This window comes from Aphelocoma coerulescens, chromosome 12 (genome assembly GCF_041296385.1).
Source record: "Aphelocoma coerulescens isolate FSJ_1873_10779 chromosome 12, UR_Acoe_1.0, whole genome shotgun sequence".
Lineage (NCBI taxonomy): Eukaryota > Metazoa > Chordata > Aves > Passeriformes > Corvidae > Aphelocoma > Aphelocoma coerulescens.
Genome location: NC_091026.1, coordinates 4604995 through 4631231, shown reverse-complemented (window position 1 = coordinate 4631231; position 26237 = coordinate 4604995). Strand labels below are relative to the sequence as shown.

General features: G+C 39.9%; 1 protein-coding gene across 5 annotated transcripts in view; it reads left to right on the top strand.

Annotated features, from left to right (window-relative positions):
• Window positions 1-26237, top strand: part of DOCK3 (dedicator of cytokinesis 3) — a 192326-nt gene that overhangs the window by 76850 nt on the left and 89239 nt on the right. For 4 of the 5 annotated variants that reach the window (XM_069027878.1, XM_069027877.1, XM_069027876.1 and 1 more), the window contains exons 8-10: window positions 5865-5906; window positions 7704-7858; window positions 22897-22978. In XM_069027878.1, coding sequence (XP_068883979.1) covers window positions 5865-5906; window positions 7704-7858; window positions 22897-22978 — 279 coding nt within the window. Of the gene's footprint in view, window positions 1-5864; window positions 5907-7703; window positions 7859-9976; window positions 10071-22896; window positions 22979-26237 lie in introns of those variants that run through there. The other variant, XM_069027879.1, reaches the window with a different exon arrangement.

Genomic DNA, 26237 nt, shown 5'->3' with positions numbered 1-26237 from the left:
TAAGATGTTAAATGTAACATAGAAAACACTCATTAGCAGAGCAATGGGTGAGGTAGCACATCAGACTTTTCTCTCTGTGACAACAGATTCAAGCATTTTTTTACTCAGTCATTAGACTTAGCACTGCTCTTCTTGATAAATTGTAAGTTGTTAAATTTGAGCCTCTTTTTCAGCTCTCATGTTTCATTGCTAAGTGTATCTGTGACTGCTGGGTGATGCTGAATTCATCTCTTTGGCAGAACTGTTGTGCTCTGAGGCCTTGCACATCCTGCTTCTCCACATTACTCATTCTGAAGCTAAATGCCAGTGGCTGCAGGATGCACAGTATTTGTCAGGAATTGTTGCTTTGCTCCTGAAGGAAAGCAAGCTGTGCTTTCCCTATGACAATGTTTGTGACTTTAACCAATATGACAGAACGCTTTAAAAAAATACATATTACTTTTGAATGGTGGGAAAATGTGTTCTCAGAATTCTGCCACAGAGCTCAGTGCTGGCGTTGCCACTGGATTGAAGTTGTCATTTAGGAACACAAAGTCCTGCAGAATGTCAGGAACACTTGGATGGCACATTTTAGTGGAAAGGGTTACAAGTTACAAACGTCTGAAGTCATTTCGCAAATCAGAAATGTTCAAAGCTGGTGATGAATTAGGTTTAGCTTTTCTATAAAGTTATTGAAGTGGGTGTGTGTCTTCAGGACAAGTTCAGGAGGTGCATGAAAGGCACAGCTGTTGACTGTGTAACTGCTGCAGCTTAGGCATTTCTTCCAGCTGTGTGAGAGAAATGCCACGAGTTCACCAGAGTTCCTATTAAAAAAAAATAGAGTTCCTAAACAAATAGTTTCAAATTAATGCTGCTGTTAATGCACCTCATAACTGTTTATTCTTTATTCAAATGGTAAATGTGATTGGTAAGGAGGAATAGTCAAGAAAATAATTCAGTTACCCAGAACTCTACTAGATAAGGAAAACAGCTGGACACAAACTGGACAGGAAGATCACGAAATCTTTGTTGTGATTTTCTTGGTGGTTCTCTGTTTAACAAAGCAGATTGACAGAGAACAGGTTTGTGTATGTTGGGTTCTAAACCCCAGTAAGAGGTCAGATGAGAATATTAAGGCAGAAAGCAGTTTAAGACTGACTTGGGAATGATGGGATTCACTTACCAGACATTGCTAGGAAAGGAATGAGGAAGAACAACACTGATATTGGTAGATAAGATACCATGAGAAAGAGGTTTGATGGGAAGAAGGAGGTAAGGAGAATTGATAGCTCTTTCAGTAAATTAAGAACAAAACCACAAGATGCTCACTAACAGGCCAAGTTGGATAAATTAGGAATTCTTCTTTTCCTCGAGGCATTAGAGTGAAAGGGAAATTGAGGTTACCAAGAGCAAGTTTACAAGAACCTAATTTTATAGAGAAGTATAATAGAATAGCGTAAATGGGTAAATAGAAAAATTGGGCAATGCAAAAATTCAAGTTTAACAAGCAAATGTGGTCAATTGTATCAAGAAACAGTTTTATATAAATAACCTGATAGTACTGGGAAGCTAAAGGAAAGTTTTTATACTGGAGTAAACCAACTGGCATATGATGCAAGTAAATAATGTGGCATTTAATGTCCTTCTTGCCCCACTAAACTCTGGTAAGATGTTAACTTTATCAAGAACTTTTTAGTTCCAGGGGATTTAGAACTGTGTACATTCCAGCTGGGATCTCTAGAGAAGCCACATCAGATGTATTAGTGATAATCATTGGGAAGGTGGGTAAGGTTCCAGAATACCAGCAAAGGGCAAGCAATCTTCACACCTTAAAAATGGGTGATGGAGGAGGAGCTAGTAATTGTTCTCTCCCTGTAAAAAATGCTGGAAAATAATAATAATAATAATAATAATAATAATAATAATAATAATAATAATAATAATAATAATAATAATAGTAGTAATAAAAGAAAATAATAATTACTTGCAGCAAGGACATGAGTGAGTGTGAACTTGTCCAGAATAAGCAATTTTTAAAAGTTTCAATGTATTTCCAGAACACAGGTATGTATAGTGGATAGAGGAGAAGCAGCTGATGCCATATTTAGATTTAAATAAAGATTTTAAACATTTTTTTTTAAATTTAAATTCTCCAAAGCTCATTAGTTCTAGATGAAATTACTGTAAAATAAACACAGAGCTAATTAGAAAACCCATACTCAAGAAAAAAAGAAAAGGAGAATGGTTGTCAATAATTTGATTAAATAGGAGAAGGGATGAATTTGCTGAATTTCTTGAGGTCATCCTTCATTTTATAGTGCTTCAAGTTTAATTAAGGACTAGATGCTGAAATAGGGAGTCTGCTTACTAAATATACAAAATCCACAAAGTTGGAAATGGTATTTCTGATTCTTTCAGTGGAGGGAAGGATCAGAATTCCAAATAATATAGAGAAACTGAAGAAATTATATGAAAAGTGTAGTATACCAGGGAGAATCAGAAATGTAAGGTTTTAACTCCTGCAATCAATTGTTACCTCAGAAGTACAGATTGGGACACTACAAGCTTAGGTGGTTTTGTAGAGGAGATTTGAGGTTATAATGCAATCACAAGCTGAATTAATTAATCTTTTCATCCTAATGATGGATAAGAAAAGAATCAATAGGCCTAGATTTCAATAGCAAGGAATCAGTTGAAGCATCACAAAACACTTTGATGAGAACAGCTATACTGAATGTCATATCTGTTAAAGTTTGCACAACCTTTACAGACAACTATCTTTTGGGAAGAATAAAGGTAAAACTGATTTTTTTTTGTTTTTTTAGAAGGAAGATGGATAATTTCTTAACAGTCCTGATTTTTATATCACCTTGAAAGGCGTTTCAGGTTGGAAGGGCCCTCAGAGAGGTCTAGGCAAACTTCTACTCGCAATGCAAGGTCAATACTGAACTCAGACCAGGCTACTAAGAGCTTTGTCCAGTTGGATGTTGAAATTCTTCGAGGGAAAGGATTGGATCCCTGTTCTAATGCTTGGCTGCCCTGATGGAGTTGTATTTTTCCTTCTTGGAACATTGGCATATCCAGTGTTGTAACTGATGACCACAGTATTTTGACCAAGCTGCTGTGCAGCTCTGTGGAGAGCCTGGCTTTGTCTTTGTGCTGGGAACTTCATGGTTACAGGAAGGCTGCCACAGGTCACCTACAAACCTTTTCTTCTCCAGACTCAAAATGCTGCATTCCCTCCATCCTTCTCAAACACCTTGCACTGCTTCGCTGTCCTTTGCTGAATGCAGTGTTTCAGCTGTAGTTTACTGAGTGCTAAGGAAAAAGGAATAAATGTTATTCTCTACTGGCTCCATTCCTGATAACAGAAACAGTACATTGTTAAATGTCCCTGCTGCCAGAGTGCTCCCCTGACTTATGTTTGGCTTGCGTTAGTGGGACCCTGCCAGTCTGCTGCCCCCAGTTTAGGATCATCTGGGAATTTAAGGCTTCATAGGTCTCAGGACAGACCCCTGAAGAATCTACACCATTAACCACTCCCTTTGGAGCCTGAAAATCCTACTGTTTGTAGGGTTTTTTGACAAAATAGTTTAGTCTACCCATGCAGGTGTAACTTTACAGCTTGGGTGCAGGAATGCTGTGGGAGACTGTGCTGAGGGCCTTGCTGAGCAGAGGAGAAACAAGAGCCACTAATTTTCCCTCATCTACTGATTTGGTTATTTTACCTCAGGGGAATCACTTGATCCAGCATAACGTACCCCTGATAAATCCATGTTGGCTATTTTCAGTCACCCTCCCATCCAAGTACCCAAAAATGGCACATACCCTCTGGGCACTTTGCCTGGCCAGAGGCAAGGGCACGTAAAATTAACTCAGTCAGTGATTGTATTGTTACAACATGGTTGGTTCTGAAGCATAAAAGCAGAGAGTTAGTAAAATCTTATTTTCTGATAGTGGAAAAAATTAAAACCTGAGGTTTTTACCACTTATTGTTATAGATTTGCCTCAGTGTACACTCTGTAAGCAGCAGTGCTTGCTGAGGGATCTCTTCAGACCACCTCTCATATTTGTGTTGCTTGGGTGTCTGTCTCACTTTCTTACTTGGATTTAGAGATTAATTTAATCAAAAGAAGTCAGGACACCTTGAGTAGCTTAAATAATTGTTCTTTTCTGTGCCAGATGATTCTGAGTGGTTGCAGGTGACAAAAAGATTCAATAGACAACTCAGCCAACTTAAAGGTTTTTAACATTCAGAAGATGATGCAATATTTAGACAAAAAATGGAGCACTAGAGCACTATTTTTCTACTGAGAGTGTGAAAGAGGGCATTTTTATAACTGTGAATGTAAACAGATGTCAAAATATGCCATTTAGCATTCATAGAATTGTTTAGGTTGGAGGTCACCTTTAAGACCCTTGACCTCAACCATTCCCCCAGAACTGCTAAGGCCCCCACCAACCCCTGTCCCCAAGTGGCACAGCTACACTTCTTTTAAATCCATCCAGGGGTAGGGACTCCACTACTGCTCTGGGCAGCCTGTTCCATGCTTGACAACACTTTGGGTGACAAAATTTTCCCTAATAGCCAACCCAGTAGTGAGGGGCCCAAAACTGAACACAGGATTTGAGATGTGGCGTCACCAGTGTCAAATACAGGGGCGTCCTTGGCTAGCTGGGCCCACTGCTGGCTCATGTTTGACTGGGACCTCCCCAGTTAACCAGAACTGCTGGTGAGGGATTGAAAGGGGCTCAGTGAGCACTTCTGCCAGCTTCCTCAGTACCCCAATATCTCCTTGCTTTATTCTCATTATGAAGAGTCTGTCTCCTTTTGTGGTAAAAAAATCTTATTTGTGTTCTGTGTGAAAGACGGTGTCATAGTTTGAGAAGAGTATTGCCACATCCTTTTTGTGGACAATCTTTTACTTTCACCTCCTTTGAAGCTTTGTGTTTGTCAACAGATCTGCTAATTCTGATACAGAGTGTAAATGTTTGGTCAGAATAAGATGTTTGGTTTGTAATAGGAGAGAGGTGGGGCGAATGAAGAAAGTATTTATTAATGTGTGGTAGTGTCAGTGTAAATATTTCTGTTTAAAATGCTAATATTAAGATGATATGCAGGGAAAGGCATGGTAGAATCATTAATGATTTTTTTTAAAGCTCTCTGAAACCTTTTCAATTTAGATTAGTATTTAAATCTCTGTTTGGAGATTAAATGGCTTCAGTGAGTCTTGCAGTCCATTTTCTGATTATAACATCTCCTTCTAGCATAAAAGGCTTTAAATACAGCATCATCCTCTGAGTTTTTAGACATGTAGCTCTTTACACTGATGCTTCTTTACAGGTGTTGGGCAGCTGAAATTGTAGAAGAGTCTTTAACCATTTTTCAGGATTTCATTTTCTTATTAGGGCAAAAAGTTTAAAAAAAAGTCTAAAATCCATCTTTCTTTCTAGATGCCTGTGTTTTTTAACAAATGCACCTTCTCACAGACAATATACCAGGAGATGATGGTTAGTGGTGAGGTATCTTCCCATTTAGCAAGAGAAGATAGAGATTATACAGAATAATGAAATTTTCCAACACTATAATAACATTTCTTTTTGAAATTCTGTCTAAATTGTGACAGCCATTTACTTTAAAAGCTAAGGTAAATACCCCCTGTAAATTCAAGTAGTTAGGTAAAGAACCAACTTAGCTGAGAAAAGCCTTTAGGAAAGCAAGTGGTCTTGTGAGTGATGATACACTGTGAAAAAAAGGCCATGAGAAGTTGATAATCATTTTGAAAGTCATATTTTAGAATTACTGTTCTAGTGCTACATAAATATAATGGAAATATTTCTTACTTTCAAAAAGGTTTAAATTTTGCTATTTTATATCTCCACAGCATTTGTCAAGTAGACACAGTGTCCAGCAGAGCACATCACAGGTAAATATCATCCACATTTGAATTTTTTCTTGTCTTTAAGTTTATGGTAATGGAGGTAAAGGTGTGATGGAGATTACTGGGTAAGTCCTTACCCATAGAACACTTCCTCAGAAGATTCCTAAGTATTTAAGTCACTAAGGTCCTTCTTCAAATTCCATTTAGGTCTCTTTTCCTGAGCTCATAACTGTTGTTCTTAAAAGATCAACTTGTGTAGTGTGATCAAAAGCCACACTGCCCGTGTGACTCCTCTCTACCTGCTAACACGTGGCTTAGTGGCTTCTGTTTCACACATCCTTTCTGTACTAATATAATCCAGTCCTGGTCATGGAATCTGGCTTTGATCTTTACAGAGATCTGTGCTTCCACAGGTACCTGTCTTTAAAGAATGAGGATTTCTTTGGATTTTATTTAAAATCCAGAACAAAATTCCTTTTAAACCAGTACAAATCTGAATCGTATGTCTGAAAATGTTAAGATTTTCTTGGTTAGAATGTACCTGTCTATGCATTCAGAGATGAGCATAGGGAACTTAGGATATTCATGCTACCTGTTTGTTAAGATCAGAGTGAGTGCATGTAAAGGGCTGTAAAAACTGAAAGCATACATTTACTTACACTCTTTTTTATTTGGCCACCCCAGCATTTACTACTTTAAATATGTCTTGATATGTTGACTCAAAATGTAAACCTTTCAACTATTTGGCTTGGTTGGTTGCTCATGTTATCAACCCTTATTAAGTGTTTTTATACCTGCAGGACAAACTGGCCTGTTAAGCCTGGTTGTAAGTCATGGATTGTTTTGGAGTGAAAAACACCCTTAAGTTTAGGTCTGAATGTTCCCCCAGCAATGCCAAGCCCATCACTAAACTCTCCCTGAGCACTACATCTACACAACTTTTAAATCCCTCCAAGGATGGTGACTCCACCGCTTCCCTGAACAGCCTGTTCCAGTGCTTGGCAACCCTTTCTGTGAAGAATTTTTCCCTAATATCTGATCTAAACCTCCCTAGCACAACTTGAGACTATTTTTCTCTTGTCCTTTTGCTCGTTCCTTGAGAGAAGAGACCAACCCCCACCTGGCTACAACCTCCTTTCAGGGAGTTGCACAGGGCAATAAGGTCCCCCCTGAGCCTCCTTTTCTCCACACTAAGCCCTCCCAGCTCCCTCAGCTGCTCCTCATCTGACTTGTGCTCCAGACCCTTTCCCAGCTCTGTTCCCTTCTCTGCACAAGCTCCATCACCTCAGTGTCTTCTTTGGAGTAAGGGGCCCAAACCCCAGGATTTGAGGTGTGGCCTTACCAGTGCCCAGTACAGGGGGACAGTCACTGCCCTTGTACTACTAGCCACATAAATGACCTCTATAAATGAATTGCAGCTGCTGGAAAGAAATAATGTAACAAATGTTATTAAAAATGCTTTGAAGTCCATCTGCTTTAAATGGAAATCATCTGGAACCACCCCAGTACTATCTTATAATTCATTTTCAGTACCAGGATCAAGGCAAAATTTGAGAAATAGGATTGACTTGGTTTACTTGATAAAATCAGATTTCCAATGCATAAACCATTTGTTTTGTATCTAGTTTGTTATCACAGTTTCATCAACCTATTCAAATTAGAAGTGTTAAAAATAGAGGAAGAAAACTTAATCTAGCACCTATCTCTGAGGCAGAATATATTTGAGATTAAGCTTTTAGTTGATGGAGAGAGGAGAGGCAGCCTCTCAGTTAAAAGGATCAAGTTGGTCACGTGTCCTTTATTTGTGAAGAGCTGCCTATGGTTTTCCCTGCTTTGAATCAGGTGGATACGATCCGTCAGCGGCACGGGGAAGCCTGTCGGATGCCAGTGCCTCATCACTTCTTCCTCAGCCTGAAGAGCTTCACCTACAACACCATTGGAGAGGACACAGATGTCTTTTTTTCTTTGTACGATGTCCGGGAAGGCAAACAGATCAGGTAGGAAGGTGTCAAATAGCTGTAAAGCTTCCTAGGAAAAGAGCTGTGAACAGAGCAAATAAATTGGAGAAAAACACGTGGGGTGTTCTTGTGGGCCAGCTAGAAGGACAGAGCTGATAAATCATGAAGTGGCTGGCCCTGCAATCCTTATGTGGGAATATCAGAAATGCTGGTCTAGCATAGGAAATTTAGTGAATTAGTTGAAGGCACAGAATGGTTGAATTTTTTAGTTTTCTGACTTTGCCTCCAGACATCACTGAAGCTCTTGGTGTCTCATAGCTTCCTCCTTAGGGCTGTTGGTTAAGAAACACAACTAATGACAGGGCCAGGCTATGGGGCTGGTTTGAGAAGGGATTGCTGTGTGCCTCTTTAACTCTTCTCCACTCACTGCTTTCCAGGCCTGTCACAAAATAGCTCATTCTCATCACTGTATTGCTCTCAACATCAACTACTCACATGTATTCCTATGTCTGTGCTCTCAGTACACTGAACTAATTGGTACCAGTGTTAGCAAACATGAGATAGGCTTTTTCTTTTACAAGCATATGTTTTGAAAACATCAGAGTATATAGAAGAGCATTTATTTTATGTCTTGGAAGTTTAGCAAGTGCAGCTTGGTCTGATCTGAAGAACAGCATGTTTGTGGAGTGTTCTGAGTTTTGGTAAAAGCATGTCCTGACAGTCACTTGCTGCCATAGTCAAAACTCTCCTAATTTTCAGCAATTAGATTTAGACTTGTTTTAAAGTGAGGGAAGAACCACAGAATGTTCTTTCCTCTCTTCGGAAGAACATCATTATGTGAATAAAGTTCATCCAAGAAAGTTCAGAGTGGAGTGATAAGAGTTTTGTATCTCTTCAGAGTACATCCCACTAAAAATTGGTCTATATTAGAAAGCTCTGATGACTTGATGGTATTTCCTGATATCCAGCTTAAACCTCCCCTGACACAGCTCCAGAAATTCCCTGCTGTCCCTGGTCACATCAGGAGGATGCTGAAGGCTCCAATGAGGTCTCCCCTCAGTCTCCTCCAGGCTCAACAAACCAAGTGCCCTCAGCCACTCCCCCTTTGGCTTCCCCTCCAGACCCTTCCCTCCTTTGCAGCTCTGTGGACACTCCAGCTGATGTAGTTTAGGAGGACGTGCCTATGATTCCTCTCTTGAGAGAATTACCAGAAAATAACTGTTAAGAGGGAAAGGTGAAAATGGAAAACAAAGCCAAAAAATGTGCACAACTAGCTCCTACTGCGAAGCAGTAAAATACTAAGTAATTTAGATGAGAAAAGCTGCCAGGAAGAGGAAGGGACAGGCAGACAAGTTGCTGCCAGCAGAAGTTGCTTTGAAAGGAGATGAATTGTCTTGGGCTGCAGTTTGTATGTAAACACTGAGTGGAGAGCCTTAAGGAAAGGGTTTTGTCAGTGATGAAAAAAAGGTCAAGAAAATAATAGTTATAATGAGAAAAAGCACAAAGAGTGATTCAGGCAAATTTAAATATATATAGTAATGCTTTTTTGTGCAAACAGTTGTTATTACTTAGCTCTTTGCATTAAGCCTCAGTGGTCTGCTCTAGTGAAAACAGCATAATTTTTACATTTTCTTACATGCCAGAGAGTGCTGGGGAAGAAATGTGTAATGAGGCTGAGCTCTGTTTTGGAGAAGAAACCAAAAAACAGACAAACACATTGCTACAAATTTAGAATGATGTTTTTATATCTACTTTAAAGCATTTCCCTTCCTCTCGGGAAATAGTACATTAAGGTAAAAAACCTAAGCAAGGCTTCTGCACGCTGCACTCTAAATGAAAGGGACAAATTGACTTCTGAAATGGCTTGGAGGTTGATAGATTTCTTACCCAAGCCGTGCATGCTGGAGGCTGAGTGGCTTTCAGCATTACTGCCTTGGACATGTGCTGGATTACAAACCTCCCTGAACCTGCTGGTGCCAAGAGTTATTTCCCAGGGAGGTTAAGTGAAGAATGGGTGAAAGGTGCAGTGTTTTTCAAGGGCTGAAGTAACAGCATGCACCAGGTGTGGATTAGCAATCAGTAGGTTGGAGCAGCAGCTGAAATACAGTTGGAGATGGTTCCCAGGTTCTGAATACAGAAATGTTGCTGTGTTTAATGGTTGTCAGCAAAGGAGGAGCAGACAAAGGATGTCAGGGAGGAGCTATGGATGGCAGGAATAACAGCACTGCCATCAGAGACGTCAGACCTGGAGGTAAACACAAGGAAAAAGTTACTTCATTTTTAATCTGACAGAAATATAAAGAGTAATACTTGTAAGTAAATAGAACTTGAAGGCTCAGATGAAAAAGGATCAAAGTTTATTTGTCTTTTTTAAAGTATTTGGGATATTTTTTTCTTGCATACAAAAGCCACAAGTCTAGCAACAAAATCTTTGTGATTCATCTTTAATAGCTCAGTTTGTTTGCTACGTGGAAGTTACTGGAAAATGATGTGATAATTGATCCAGTTTGGATTCTAGCCAATGATTATACCTGTCTTGGGGTGACAGGTGATATATCCTCTCTCAGAGGATATATTTCTAAATTTGGCCAAACCGGAACAATACCCCATTGTGAGACACCTTGGGATGAGTGATCATGGAATGACCGAGTTGAGGGTAACATCAAAAAGGCAGGAAAGAAAATGTTACTGTAAAGATGGTGAACTCAGTAAGAAAGGGGTCAATAAAGATAAAACAGGGATAGGTAAACTGATATGGAGAAAAGAAATTTGAGAGTTGTCTGTTTCTTAATGATACTGTTGAAGACCACAAAAGCAAATTGTTTCAGTATGAAGGAAAGAACAATGATATGAGAACAACAGAAAGTCTGTGTGATATCCTGTGGTGAAATGTGGAGTCTGGAAGGCAGTATAAAAAAGGACAGACTAATGAAATTGCACAAACAGGGATGGGAAGAGACAGAAACTCGTAGAAAAAATACAACTAGCAAAAGGCATCAAGGACAAAAAAAAAAAAGAATAATTCTATAATGCTTTACCAGCAAAAAAATTTTTTTTACAAAATCAAGAAATAACTGAAAAGATTAAAGGGGACGTTAAGCCATGAGCAGATGTTTCCAAGATAGCTGGAGTATTTAATGGCTGTTTTGCCTCAATCTCCCTAAGAAGGTCAGCTGCAATCTGATGACAAATGTGAAAAGTCGTGGAACAATAAACTACTTGTTAGCACTAAGAAGCTAACAAGATGGTAAGTAAAAGTCTACACAGATTTGTCAAGCACAAATCACATCAGAGCCAGCTAATTTTGTTCTGTTATACAGGAATGCACCTCCTGCCTCAACAGAAGAGAAGTATTAAACTTGATATAATAAAGAGATACAGGCTGGATGAAACTGCTCTAAAGGAGCTGGAAACTGGTAGACAAAGTGATCCAGAGTGTTATTTATGCTGAAAAAGAAAAAAAAAAAACTTAAATCTTTTTACATGTTTTAGCATGATTTTGATGGGTGAAAATATACTTAATTCAGTAAAAGCAGTGAGGTTTAGATACCTATATAATAACTCTATTTTTCTAGGAAATGCATGGAATTATGCATAACTTAGAAAAATTACACATTCAAAAGTATGATAGCAGGTTTTTTTCTGAAAATAAGCTTGAAAAGTCCACTATCATAGAATCCCAGAATGGTTTGAGTTGGAAGGGTCCTTAAAGGCCATCTCATTCCACTCTTTGCCATGGGCAGGGACACATTCCACTATCTCAGGTTGCTCCAAGTCCTATCCAACCTGGCCTTGGACACTTCCAGAGATGGGGCAGCCACAGCTTCTCTGGACACCCTCTGCCAGGGCCTCTCCACCCTCCCAGAATTTTTTCCTGGGGTCTCATCTAAACCCACTCTCATGTGAAGCCATTTCCTCTTGTCCTCTCACTCCAGCCCTTGTAAACAGTCTCTCTCCATCTCTCTTGTGGGCTTCCTTCAGGTACTGGAAGGGGCAGTTAGTTTACCCTGAAGTCTTCTCTTTTCCAGGCTGAACAATCCCACTTCTCTCAGCCTTCTGAGTATGGAAAAGGATAAATAAATTTCCATCTTATTTTTTCTTTATAAAGTTTATGTTTAAACATGTGAATGTTTTTCATCTGCCTGCATCTTCAACCAGTTACCCTATTTTACACACTACTGGGATTTAAAATTTCATTGTCATCTAGAAATATCCTTAATTATGGAGAGTGAATAGAACAAAAGAGAAACTCTGATGTGATTGAATTTGAAGATCTGGGGGCCTAAGCAGTAATTATGCATGAAAAATGGTGTTGTGCATATTTCTGCTGGAAGCTCCTCCACCTGCCTCCTCCTACTTACTGAGCCTTTGCCATTCCCATTATAGCAACGACCTCCTCGTGACTGGAGGGTTTGGAAGATGTGCTGAGTGCCTATGGTGGTGTTGATGGCAGTGGCTGAGGAAGTCCATGTGGGCATTTCTCACACAGAAAGTGCTCCAACCTTTTGTCGAGAGACCAGATGTTCTCTGGGGTGTCTGTTTTAAATATCTGCCATGTCTTTGGGGTGAGACAGGATTCTAACCACTGCAACCCAAGGCTGGGAGTTGGATTCGAAAACATCTATTTCAGTGTTAAAATTTAAAAGCAGTAGCCAAAATGAGAAAAAACATAAGCTTGCTCTTTAAAGCTCTTGCTAATAGGTGATACAGAAAGATGTTTTTTGTGGAAATCTTCTCAGTTTGTGGGTGGATGATGGGGAAAATGTGAGCAGTACAGTCTGTCCCAAGTCTTATCTTAAGGATTTAGCACCATTGACAAAGCAGTTCTCAGGAGAGAAACATGGTTTGGAAACATAATTATGGGCTGAAAAACACTCTGGGTCTCCATCCAGGATAGTTGGATTCAGCTGCTCAAAAGTCATCTGACATAAAATCATCTGCCCCTATTTTTCAAGGTTGAGTCAAAAAATGTTCAGTGGCAATGTTTGGCTCTTAGTACTGCTCTGCAGTGGGGTTTGGTGGTGACTACAGGGGTAATGGAAATAGTGATTTCCTATTTGTAACTAATCTCTGGATCTTGGGATACTTTCTAACCAAATTATTTTCTGTGATAAAAATCAGCAGACGAATGTGTAGATAGTTTAAGATACTAAAGGAGTAAAAATATTAGAGAATATCGTTATCAATTTAAGTGTCCCCTTGTCCTTCTAAGCAAGCTAACTTCTGGGGCATGACCAGACTGGGTTTGGTTTAACCTGTGTGTGAGTGTTAGAAGAGTTTTCTCAAGTTGCTACTCACCTGTACAACCTGGTCCTGTAGAAGTCATGATGCTGCACTTGAGTGGCAGGGGGAGGGTGTAAAAAGAAAATGTTTGTGACAGTGTTTAGGTAGAGTGGAATGAAATGCACCAGTTTGAAACACTGGATTTAGAAATGATGAATTTGTAGGGGATTTGATTTTCACTTTTTCTGTAGTAGGAGTGTCTGTGACACAGTATTCCCGATTCAGGCGTCAGAATACAAATCTATACCAGGCTGATGAAGGTTACCTTAACAAATTTGGCAGGAATCCTTCAGCTGTGTTTGTATTTGATGACGGCCATTAGCTCCATGAGTCTCACCATCATTTAGTCATGTTTTTTTGACTTTTAAACTGTCAATGGGAATGTATATCAGCTGCTAAAAAATGTTAGCAGGAACAGTGTAGCTAAAATTACATTGTACTCACACATGCCATCTTGAATAATTTTCCTGTAGCACTTCATAATGCAGACAATTACCACTGTCAGGAGCTTCCATTTCAAACACTGAGCCAACTTCCGAAAATGCAATGGCAAGTTTCCCACAAGCCTGTCCAAGAAGGGGTCTGAGTCCTCTCAGAGCTCTGATATGCAGGATCAGCATCCTTAATGCAGAAACACCTGTCCAGAGCAGCCCTACCTGCCCCATAACCGGGGCTGTAGAACTTGTGCACGTTCTAGACACCAGATTGTCCTTGGGCAGAGGGAGGTTTGGCAGCTGGGAGTGGAGAGGGGGGGCAGGTGAAATAAAAAAGAGTGGCATTAATAAGGTCAGAAAAAGGGTGGATAAGTATGGTTGAAGTTGAATAGCTGAAAGAGAAATTGTTAATTAATGTGGAAGGATCCACAGTAAAAACTGTGTCAAACCAGCCGGACTGAATTCTCTCCCAGGATTTGGGACTGACCTGAAGATCCTTTTTGTGTATTGTTTCTCTGTCAAGTAATGGCTCTGGGAGTGCTGGGACAATGTGTGGGCATTTATCCCCAGTTAATTGCTTTAAAATATTATCATGTTCCTTTATTGCCAGTTGCTATGTAAGGAAGTAGAAAATTATATTTTACTTTTATTGTGCAATATGTGCTAAATTTTCCTTTTGTTATGTTTTTAATAGCATAGCTATTTTCAAATAGAAAAGTTATCTCATTCACTGTCAGTATAATGATTTGTCTGCTGGGAAAAAATAACTTTGTATCACTGAGAATTATTTCTTTAATATTCAGAGAATTTTCCTAGGGATTAACCTTACCACCTAATGAGTTTTTTCTTCTGCTTAGTCATGAAAAAAAAAACATCTTTGAATTTTTACCTCTCTTTTAGCAATCTGATGTGTTGGGATAGCTAATCTTGCATCAGCTCCTCCTGTATTTAAGTTTGGTGTGGCTTTAGTATTTCAAGGAAAATATTTTTCTGAGTTTTGTGCAATATTTAATTGATAGCAATAGTAATGGTAATAGCGTGAGCTTTTCATCCTGCTCAAGGTGAACTTCCTCAAAAGCTAACCAAACATTAAGGAATATTGCTGCCCACAGCAATGGCCTTGTTCTGGTTGCTGCAGTGACCATGGAAAATCTGTGTGTCTCTGAAGTGTGCTGCACACAGACAGCTGGGACAAAGAGCCTTTCTGATAGAATATAGAGCTTCTGAAAATTAGAGGTTTCATCATCACTGGAGATAAAACCTGTGGAGTATTTGATAAGGTTTTTTGGTGGGTAGATTTTTAGAAAAGGGCACAGGAGGAGTGATGCATTTTCATTTTCTCTTTTGGTTGCTTCAGCTGACTTTCATTCCCTGGATCTTTCTCTAGAATCTGCATTTGCTTGGTTTTCCTATTTATCCCCTGTCTTGTTAATAGTATATGCAAAAGAAACGGCTACTGTCTGGATTTGTATATGAAAGTTCTGGAAGAGATGTAAGTGGTATTATTAGAGATGTTAATTCTTTCCTATAAAATTACTATTTGTCATGGTTCCTATGGAAATATTAATATGTAGCTATTCCAAAGCAGGAGCTTTTACAGATATCCATCTTATTTTGTGTCTCTCACCACCACTACCCTCCTTCCCCCACAAGTGGGGGGTTTTTCTGTTGGGGATCAAATATGATGTACAAATAGGCAGGGATATAGTGTTTTCTACAGGGTTATTTTGATTTTTTTAGTTGTGAACAGGAAGAAATCAATTAGTTGCAGGCACTGGAACTTCTTCCCTTTTCCTGCTCAGGACGAATGACAATGTGTCATAAACACACACAGTTGGAAGAGATTCTGCTCACTTGAGGGGCAAGGGACAAATCTGCTTTGTTAAAATATCTAAGTGAGCTCAGAGAAAGCACTTCCAAGTATTTTTCTGTCTGTGGGAAGGCCCAGTATAAGGAATCCTCTTATTACATTTGAGCTCTTTCTGTGGTAAAATTCCTCCTGAAAACCCAATTCTGTGTTCCTGGCAGAAATTGTCATGTGCAAAGCTCTTGTGGAGCAAGAATTAAATGTGACAGCTGCTGTATCAGACCTCAGAATCATTAGCTTCTCCTAGGGTAGAGATGGTGATAAAATCCTTATTCTACAAAATACCTGTAATCCAAAATTAGAATTCTTCCCTGCAAAGCTTTCCTCACCTGCCACCTGGAAGGGTCAGTCTGCCTTGCTTTCCATTAGTTAAAATCTCTGTTACTGGGGAATCGCACTAGATGACTAAAGTCTCTCTTTTTGGTTTTTTTTTTTTAGAAATAGAAACCTTTTCTAATTGACAGGATTCCTTTGAGGAACGTAAATATGTACCTTTTATGATGGAAATAACAGAAAAATCCTCATGACAGTGTCAAATGTTCAAGTGTGGCAGAGTCACGAGAAGCCAAGGAGAACGTAATTGGTGCTTAGCTCCCTTTCTCCTGCAAGCCTCAATAACACTTAAACATTGTGGTGGTTTTCCCTTGAATGTGGCAAGAGAAATGACAGGTAGTTATTTTCACTATTTTCTGTTTCCATGGAAACCCAGTGTTTGCAGTAACAGTCTTACTGTAAGCTCTGTAATCCTCCCCCGGGGCTTCTTGCCAATGTGGTAATTTAATAATTCATGAGCATTAAGCCTGAATTTGCTGGGAAGCAAACTGTGTTGCTTGGAGCCGTTTTCTTAGGGCCAGATTCATTTCCCTCACAGATTTGGTGTTCTTTTCTCTAAGATGTCTTTATAAAATACACTCCATAAACCAAAGCAGTGTACTTTGCTTCACTTGTTTGTGAAAGCAAGGTTATTGCAGAGCTGCTGGATAAGACAGCTCGGGAAAGAAGTCTCATGCCTCCCTCCAGCAAAAGAAAAGGGGGAAAAACCAAACACACTCGGTGAGCACTCGCCTGAAAAGGAAGATTTTTAAATAGTCCATGAGTTGCTGTTGAGACAGTGAGCAAACTTGAAGTTCACCAGAGGTGATGCTCCTGTCTCCGGGGCTCGGCAGTGACCGCTATCAATGATGGATTGCTCAAACACTGCTGGCAGCTGGGAGATGCTCTTGCTTTACACTGGGAGTGGGAATTGAGTTCTTCACAGACACGGGACCATTCTGTACATATGCTCTGGCTTCCTGTCGCACTCACACTGAGATTGAAGACTCATACTATGGAGCTCTGGGAGATCTTGTTATCAGGTCAGTCTTACAGCAGCTGTAAGGACCTAGATTTTTTCCCAAGAGGATGAGCAAAAATTAGCAACTCTGAAAGATAATCATAATGAACAGAAAATAAACTTGAAAAAGTTTTTACAGAAGATACTCCTACTGTTTAAATCACCTTTCAAGAGGAAAAACCTGTTATTTTTGACAATGGGAAATTACTAAAATGTTGATACAGGTGTGTGCTTTCTTCATGAAGGTGAGACCATGCTCATGAAATAAAGTTCAGAAGGCCTGAAGTGAGGCTTGTTTTCTTTTTAGAAAGTTCCTACAGGATGTTGTCAAAAGCATCAGGCTGCAGTGCTGTCCTGGAGTGACCGTTTCAATCACTGACCATGGTAATGTTCTTGCAGTTGACAAACTCAAGAGAGATTTGGACAAATTTGGCCAATGGAATGAAAATAGAAGTCTATTTTTTTCTTGTGTGAAGTTGTGCAGGCAAATATGAGAAGCCTCATCTCCTTATCATTAACTGTGTTGCACGATGCAGCACAAATGGAAAGCCAGGACAGTAGAGCCTGGTTTTCTCTCAGCTTCCAAATAGGATGGTGGAGAGCAGTAATTGCTTTCTGGAAAACTGGCCAGTGCTGCTGCCCTGGGGCTTTAAAACTTCTGCTGTGCTGGGTCAATGGACTTCCTCTCTGATAAAGGAACAGCTTCCCAAGTTAATCCATGCAAATATTAGCTTGTCCAAACTGTAAGGTTTAGAGACTGGAGTTTCAGTTTTCTCTCCCCTTCCCACTCCCACCAAACCCCAGGGATCTCTTTCATGGTGTTTCCCTCCTAACTTAATTAATGTTTTGAACCAAGCTCCTTTTTTGCAGCTTTAAGAAAATGCTTTGATCCTATACTAGTAACTCGTAACATAATTCCATTCATCTGGTAAACATATTGTCCTTGTAGAGCTTGTACACACAGGGGTAGGAAGAATGCAGTATTTGATGGCACTGATGAAGTAAGCTGCCCAAAATGTGGTGTGCACAGCAAGACTGGGATATTTTGAAGGCAAATGTTGGCAAGGTTTAGTTGCCATAGAGAGTGACCAGCTTATCCCAAGTTTGTTCTTGAGATTTATCTGGGACAAAATATGGTGCTTTTACAGTAGCATCTTCAAATGTTTATGATACTCATATGCCAGCTCATATGTTACTCTAGAATTATTGTCAGGCATGTTAGATTCATGAAAGAAGGGACTAGAGATTTTCTGGGGAGGGGTATGGGGGAGAAATTAAATAGTATCATGCTTATCATTTGTTTTTTAACCAGTAGGACTGAAAGGAGGTGAACTGTCCTGGCTAGGCAAGTGTTTGTAGCTTATTCCTGAAAACTTCTGGCTTCTGTGGCAGCATTTTCAGATTTTTGTTCCTGAGTTTGTATTTTGCATTCAGGTAAGGTTTTATGTAATACCAAAAGTGTTAGAAAGAAACCTGGGGAGACACCAAGAGAAGATCAAAGTCTAAAATACAAGTTATGTGATCTTTTCTGCTACCACGTGACCCTTTTCCACATGCACTTCTCTGTGTGTCATAGAACAATATGTGTTTTTAAATAACCTGTATTCTTAGAAGGCATTGGCCACATGCTGAATTCTGAAAACCCAATTAAATACAGCTTTTGAGAAAGGACTGAGGTGTTTTTAATAATATTGGGGGTTTTCAGTGTTCCCCCAGTTTTCTCTGGAAATAAGCACTGAGGAAAATAAGAAAAATTAGGGAGCATTTGTACCTTTTCCCTTTCAGTGGCACATTGGAATGGAGAGGGTGAAGGAGGTTTTGTTTCTGGGAGAAATAGCTGCTGGACCATTATTTAAGGCAAGGGAAGGGTACAAGAAGTGAGGTTTCTGCCTAAGGAGATTGAAGCCCGAATGTGCTGCTGTTCCTGCTTCAGAAAACCAATCTCCTATACTTTATTAAAGAATTAATTTTTTCAGTCCGTGTTCTTTATCACCAGTTTCCAATTCCAACAGAAAATTGGTCTGCAGCCTCTCTGCAGACCTCCACAGCTTTGGCGTTATGCATCTATTAATGCTGTGCCTACATTCTCAAATTGATGCCCAGTCAGGATTTTTGCCTTGAAACACCCCCAGTAATGAAACGTGCCCATGAATGAATACAAGGGGCTCACCAGGCCACCCCAAGCTCTTTGCCAGGCCCTTCCTTTTGTTGTCATCTCCACATGTTATGCAAAGAACATCGTGAACAAACCTCAACAACAAAAACTCTGCGTGGGCATAGTGCCACTCTTGCTCACCCAACAGTAAATTTTGTCCCTGTTTGCCCCCTTTTTCATGCTGAAAATGTAACATCCCAAACCATTGATGGCTTCCTTCCTTTTTGCAGAGTTCAGTATGGTCATGCTTTTCAGTCAGTTTGGGCAAGCCAAGAAGTGAGACACTACACTCCTTTCATTTTTCCTCCTTTTCAAGTGAATGAACAAGAAGCTGTTTGACTTTGCTTGTCAGAGCAGTGGTTCTTATATTTGAGTAGCTGTAGCAATTACTAATCATGAGAGTGATTGTAAACCCTGGCTCAGTGCTGCACAAGAGGTGGTTTCACTATGATGTGAATTAGCACAGGAGGAGATGCTGCAATTAGAATAACTGGAGGTTGCTTATAGCATAAAGGAGCAAAAGGAATAAATAAGCTTTTGTTTAAGATACTGCTTCTGGTGTGGCACGTCTTGGGTCTGAGCTCAGCAGGGTAAAATATTAATTCTTTTCTCTGTTTTGATGCATTTATCTCCAATTTTATGCAAACGAACTGATTTTGGTGTATATTCAGAGTAGCTGAAAACTTTTATTGGGTTGTTGGTTTTGGTTGTGGGTGCTTTGTGGGTTTTTTCGGTTTTGGACAGTAGTAGGATCAAGCAGTCAGATTGCATCTCAGTACCTCCCCATGCTTCATTTCCACCGCTCATTTGGCAGTTATAACTACTGGGTTTTTAAATTAATTTCCACATGGAGTTTATTCAGATTTGATATTTCAGTCTTACTAAACTGGCCTTAATGTTGTCTGGATTCTGTGCATGCTCCTGTCCTTGTGCAGAAGATAAGCTTGAGGAAAAGATGAACTGGAGACTCAACTTTTTCCAAGGACATAGCTCTTAAAAGAAGAAATTAAGTTACTGAATTCCCATTAAGTTTCTTGACCCTAAATGTGTGTATTTTTGTCTAAAAACTGAGCTGCAATGATAGATGAAGGCAGTGGATTTTCAGGTCATTGGAAACAGGGTTATTCTTCCAGATTTGCTTTGACATAGAAATAAATTTGTAGTTGTAAAATGGGAAGCAGCTGACTAACTAGTACATGGTGTGGGTCACCAGTGTAAAAAGGTTCCAGTCCCATTCCAGGGACCTTTCCAGGGATACTGACAGTGTCAGCACTGGTGAGACCGCAGTAGAGTAATAACAGAATAGTAGAATAATAGTAAACTGTTCTTGATCAGTACTAATATCAAAAATTAGAGGAATGCTGGAGATGAGAAACAAACCCAGAAGTTTATGAGAGCTGATGTGCAAGGAAAGGAAGGAGAACTGGAGGTGGCTTGGTCCTTTGGGAGAGCTGATGTGCAAGGAAAGGAAGGAGAACTGGAGGTGGCTTGGTCCTTTGGGGTGGCCTCTTGGCACTGTTGCCTTCTCCGTCTCCAGGTCCTGTCTGTGGATCTCCTTTGGCCAAATGCCTCTTCCTGATCCACAGGTCTCAAATGCTGCAGTTGATTCAAAGTCCCCTTAATTATTTATTTGTAAAAGCTCAAGAAGACTCAAGGGAGGACTGGAAATGAAAGGAAGGAGTATGCTGCAGTGGTGCTGGAATAAGGGAACAGGTGATCAATAGGCAGGTGAGAGAGGTGGTGGCTGCTTCATTTCTTGAAAAGCACTGGAATAGGGGGACAGGAGCCAGATTTTCTCCATGGCTCTAACAAGGAGAAGATGAATTGCAAATTTTAAAAGATTTCCACTTATTAATGGAGGAAAACCTTGCAAGAGACAGCGAGTGATATCCCAGAATATCTCTCTTCAGGTGCTTTAAAAGCAGACTAAGCAATACAGCTTTTGTTAATGAATGAAATACATACAGAGAGCTCAGCTCAAAGACTTGGCAGTGCCTTCCCTGCCATTGTCCATTGCCTGCACAGGATTTTGTGGCACACAGGATTGCATTCAGCTCCTGTATGAAAATGAAATGCTCATTAGAACTGAAATAATAATTAAAACCTAAAAAAAAAAACCTGCTTTGAAAGTTCAAGACTACATCTTATTGGAAATTTAAAATACAATAGAGAACACTGATTTATGTATTAGGTGGATAGAGGTAGCTATGAAGATGTAATATTGTTGTTGTAATGTGACTGTCAGTGTAATGTTCTGAAGTTCTAGTGTTGTCTTGCTCTCCACTTAACATCACAACAGTCTTACTGAAAGAATGGATTGTAGCATGTCATTAAAGCATTTGGTAAAATGTTCTTAACTTACTGATATCTCAAAAGAATCATCAAATACCTGTTTCTTATGGATTTCTTTGTGGCATTTCAGCAGTCTCTGAGGTTATAACATTGGTGGCAAATTAATTAAAATTTTAACTGAATGGGGTTGTGGGATACATGGAGTTTGGAGTAATAGTGAGTGACAGGGAGAGTGAAACAGCCAGAGAGGATGATCTGAGTTGCTGAGCATCATTAACTTACATAAATTATCCTGCAGAGGTGTATAATGAGATAGGTATGGGTCATGCTCAAGAATTAAAGACCATTTCAACAAAAGTAATAATTCTGAAAATATATCAGTATTTATAATGGACGGGTCACATGAACTCAAAGCACAAAGCTGTGTGGAAGAGCCAAGAGAGGTGATGTCTGATAAATCATAGTTACAATGAGTAGGGACTTGGCTTCACCTGTGTGGAACCCACAGATGTGTGTGTATTTATGGTGGAACTGGTCTCAGTACCAGACTCTTACAATCTTACAGCTGTAGAACCAGTCATGAAATGCTGTTGAAAAATTGCACCATGGGTATGTTCTACAAAACGATTCCAGCACTTTTTCTTGGATTTTTTAACAGTGTTAAATTGCTTATTTGTGTGTGGGGATATCACTGCTATGCCTGCCCTGCAAGAAATGAGCTTCTCTAAAGGGCTCTTTAGCACAGAAGGGTGACAAAAAGCAGTGGCTGTGCACTGAAATCAGGCATTTCCAAGCTGCCCGTGGTCCATGTGCTTTAGCAGCAGGGATGAGTGGCCTTTGGAGCAAGCTGCCAAAGGAGGTAGTGTGGACACTGTGCTTTCATTTTTTTCAGGCCAACAGTGGATAATATGCTGGCAAATGTATCAAAGGAAGGCTACTGGAGTTGATGCAGTTCTGCTGGATAGGATTGAAAGGATGTGTGATTTAATGGAAAATTTAATGATGTGCTCTAACTTTATTTCTATGAAAATCTAGGAAGAAAACTCTGGTCAATACTCAGGGGGCTGTTGCACACTAGGGAAAAAATTGCTCATCAAACTTGCTTCTACATAAAAATTCTCTGTCTGAAGAAATAATACGAATGTCCATGTCTTACCGTGCATTGTGAGGATTGTTCATTTTGCAGCCTGGCTAAACGTGCTGGTTTTACTCATCAAAGAGCTGCTTGATTTGATTAGTAAGAGTTATGTCAGTTGAATCTTAATGTATTTGAATTAGTATCTTGCTTCTATAAATGCTGCTCTATGTTGAAGGAGATGGCTTAATTGGTATTCTTGTAACTTTTAGTTTTGAGTGGATTTTAACAAACCAGTTTTACCAAAGGCAGTGTACCCCTCAGCAAGTTTGCCTTAGCCTGTGCCTGGAGGAACTGTAATGTGTACAGATTCCGTGCTTCTTATATTCACGTTATTTTAATGTTACTGCATCATGAATATGCATCAACACAATGTTTTCACATACAGAATACTTACTATTAAAAATCTGTGCTATTCTATTTGATTTTGTATATACCAGTGAATACTGTTGCATATACTTTGGAATTATAGCAACCACTGCATTTTTCTTAAATAAAACCAAAACCTACCTGTATTCTTCTGTTGAAGTATATACAGGAAAAGCTCATTGTTTTTTTTAACATTGTTTGTTTTTCAGTGAGAGGTTCATGGTGAGGTTAAACAAGAACGGAGGCCCCAGGAATCCGGAGAAGATCGATCGAATGTGTGCACTTTTCACAGTACGTGTCTGTTCCCTTTCTTCTCCCCTCACAGGAGTGGGATTGGAGGTTTCCTGAGGGGAAAGAAACTCAGTTCTTCCTCTCCAATATAATCAGTAGAACAGGAATGACTTTTAGGTTTTGTTATGGTTTTGATTAAATGTTAACATAGGAAGTGAATGTACTTCTAAATTATTTTTATGGCTAAGTGAATATTCTGAAGTACTTCCCTTTAAGTGCATTTGTTCCTGCATATAGTGTGACATTTTGAATATTTTCATTGGATGTGCTGTGCTCTTAGATAACAGAGCATAGGAAAAGGCTGTGATGGCCTGAACATAAGACAAGGCACTTTTTTCTGAATGAAAATCAGACAAGTGTTATCCCTTGTCCTGTCCCTACATGCCCTTGTCAGAAATCCCTTCTGTGCTGGTCTTAAGTTCTGTTTAAAATTCCTTCAGAATCAAGTGTCAGACCATGATTTTTTCTGCTGCTTGTCCTCAGAAAGGATATAAAAATCTAGAGATGCTGAAACTTAACAGCTCCTTGCAGAATAACTGTAAGGAATCTCAGATCCCAAGTGTGATAAACACCTTCCATCGTGACTCACCTTTAGTTAGTGCACATGCTGGAAGCTCTGTGACAGAAGTATTTTTACCTTCCATGAAAAAAAAGATGGCAGAGCTTTGGCTCTGGCAGTGACACCCTCTGAGGTCAGACAGGGCTGGACACTGAACCAGGCATGGTCCCCAGCACTGTTCCTTTCTCTCTCTTAAGAAGGCAGCAGAATTCCTCCTCTTAGGGTCAGAATATATCCAGCCAGGTGTAGGATTGGTCAGTTCTGTCTCCATCTGGATCTAGGAGATGCAGGTCAGTCCAAAAGTAGCACTGACCTGGATGCTGACATCAGTAGCAGTTCTGGTACCATCAGTGAAGTGCTGCCAGCTGATTAAACATCAGCAGAGGCGACAGCATCACCCCACAGATGGTAACTCCAACCCAGAGTCTGGCCCTGCTGAGAGAAGGTGGGCAGGGGTTAAGGTTCAGCAGTGGTGTCTGAGTCAGGTGAAAGGCAGGAGTGCAGCATTAGGAGCTGCCCTAAGGAATATTCCCAAAAGGCAGCACAGACTGCTTTGTATCAACTTTGGCACTTTCTGGCCTCTGAGGTTCATCATTGTGGAAAAGATTTTTGGGATCCAATTTCCCCATCCTCACCGATGCCACATGACCTGGGGTCATGGAACAACCGTCCTGTTTCTCTCTGTGTGGTGAAGAGTGTGAAACAGTTTTGCTCTGGTGATCTGCAAACCAGCCTCTACACCCTTTAAAAAATAATGTAAACTACAGCCAAGGCCATAACAGTTCCAGGAGAGACCTGCTGCATATTCCAGGGAGAGCCTCTGTAGTCCAGGAGCAGCCAGCCCTGGGATTGCAGACATGTGCCACTGCAGCCCCAATCCTGACCAGAGATACCTCCTGAGCTCCCTTTCTCATCACTATGCAAAAATACCAAAGCTGCTGCAGTCTCAGCTCTCCAAGGTGCTCAGACTCCATCACGGGCTGGTGGAGGTGCTTAGACTCTGTCACTCATCTGCTGGAATGTGTACTCTACGTAACAGGAATTAAAATTACTGTATACTCTACATAACAGGAATTATAATTGGAAAAATTATCTGTGCAAAAAATCTCACACTTCTAATACAGGATTTTTCATCAATGTGTTCAAAGAACTTTCCAAAGTGTGTAGTAAAAGAGCAACAAATAATTGCTTTTTTCAATAACCATTTTATCTGCAGTGGTTCTATGCTATCATAATTTCTTAATTATGAAATGCTTCTAAGATAAGGTAATTTTGTGATTTTCAGGTCTGTTCCCAAGCTTGTGTTCATCTTGACTTTAAATCTATTTATTTATTTCTTTGCCCTCCCTCACCACACCACAGTATCTTTCTAAAACTCTCATCTTTCCCCAAGGCAAGCAGCCCATATCTTAGATAATTCAAGGGATCCTTGTCTTTTCCTGCTATCTCTGTTACTTCTAAGGGTTCAGCTGTCTCCTTGTGTAAGATATCAAAATTACCCACGTTTTGGTTTTACATCTGCTGTCATATCATAGCAAAGGTGAGAAACTGCTTGCTCTGGACATCAAAGCTCACTCAAGCAAACTTCAGCCTCTGCACACCTTAGAAATGTTCCTGGGTCTGAATTTAAATGTAACTACACTGTATAAAGTTGTTATTTTTGTTAAACACCGTATTCTCTGTGGCCTGTGAGGTTGGCAGCTGAATTAAATGACTAATTAGTGGCAGACAGGTATCCTTGATTCCAGTGGTTTGGGGGTGGTTGTGATGGTGTTTGGGTTTTTTAACACACAAGCAGACCTTTGTAGAAACCAGCATTGTAAAGAACTAACCATTATTGTAGAGTAACTCTCTTCCATACCCAATACTGGGGGTAAAATTTAGGGGTGATTTTCTAAAAAGCCATTCAGTTAGAATTATAATGAAATTTTGTTGTGTATCAGTCAGTATCATTTAGGAAGCTCAGAAGGATGTGGGAAATACCCACCCTGTGGATGCAGTCCTAAGAATAACCAGTAAATGTAGTTTGTCCTCTCCTGGTCCTAGGACAAGTGCATGGATTCTCTGCAGAGGAATTCTCTGAAAACTTCCTGGCAGGGGTTGGGGCTTTTGATTGTTTGGTCAATGTCATTATACGAATTTTTTGCCTTGTAAAAAGCCTGTGTTGTACAAATTGAAATACAAGGCCATCTGGGCCCACATTTTTTGTCTTTTGCCTGTGACACAGTAAATTTTTTTGTGAAATTGGAGAAGTGACTAAAGTGTGAACCCATCAATATGTTCATGCCCTGCCGTTTTCTGATGTTTTGACAGCTGCCCTTTGAAAAAATAGTTCTTTAAATTGCTGTTAATTAAGAACTGGTAATCTGATGGTGTAATAAAATTCCCCCTGTCAAAGCACAGATATTTTCAGGAATCTATTGCTCTCTAGAGCACTAAGTATTACCTCCAAGGTTTTTTGATTTTTGAAATGCCTTGTCAGGCACTACTGAGATTAAAGCTATGTCAAATCAGTTTTAGTGTGGAACTTCATGTCTCCAAGACATGCAAGATAAAGGCTACCATATGTTACACTGGTATGTTGGGTGATGGAGAAAGCCTAGAAAGTGTGTTCCCTTCTTGGTGCAGCATCAGAATCAAGCCTGAGGAGGAAATGCTAAGGATGATTTATGTAGCTTAATTTTTTGGCTCTGGAGGGAC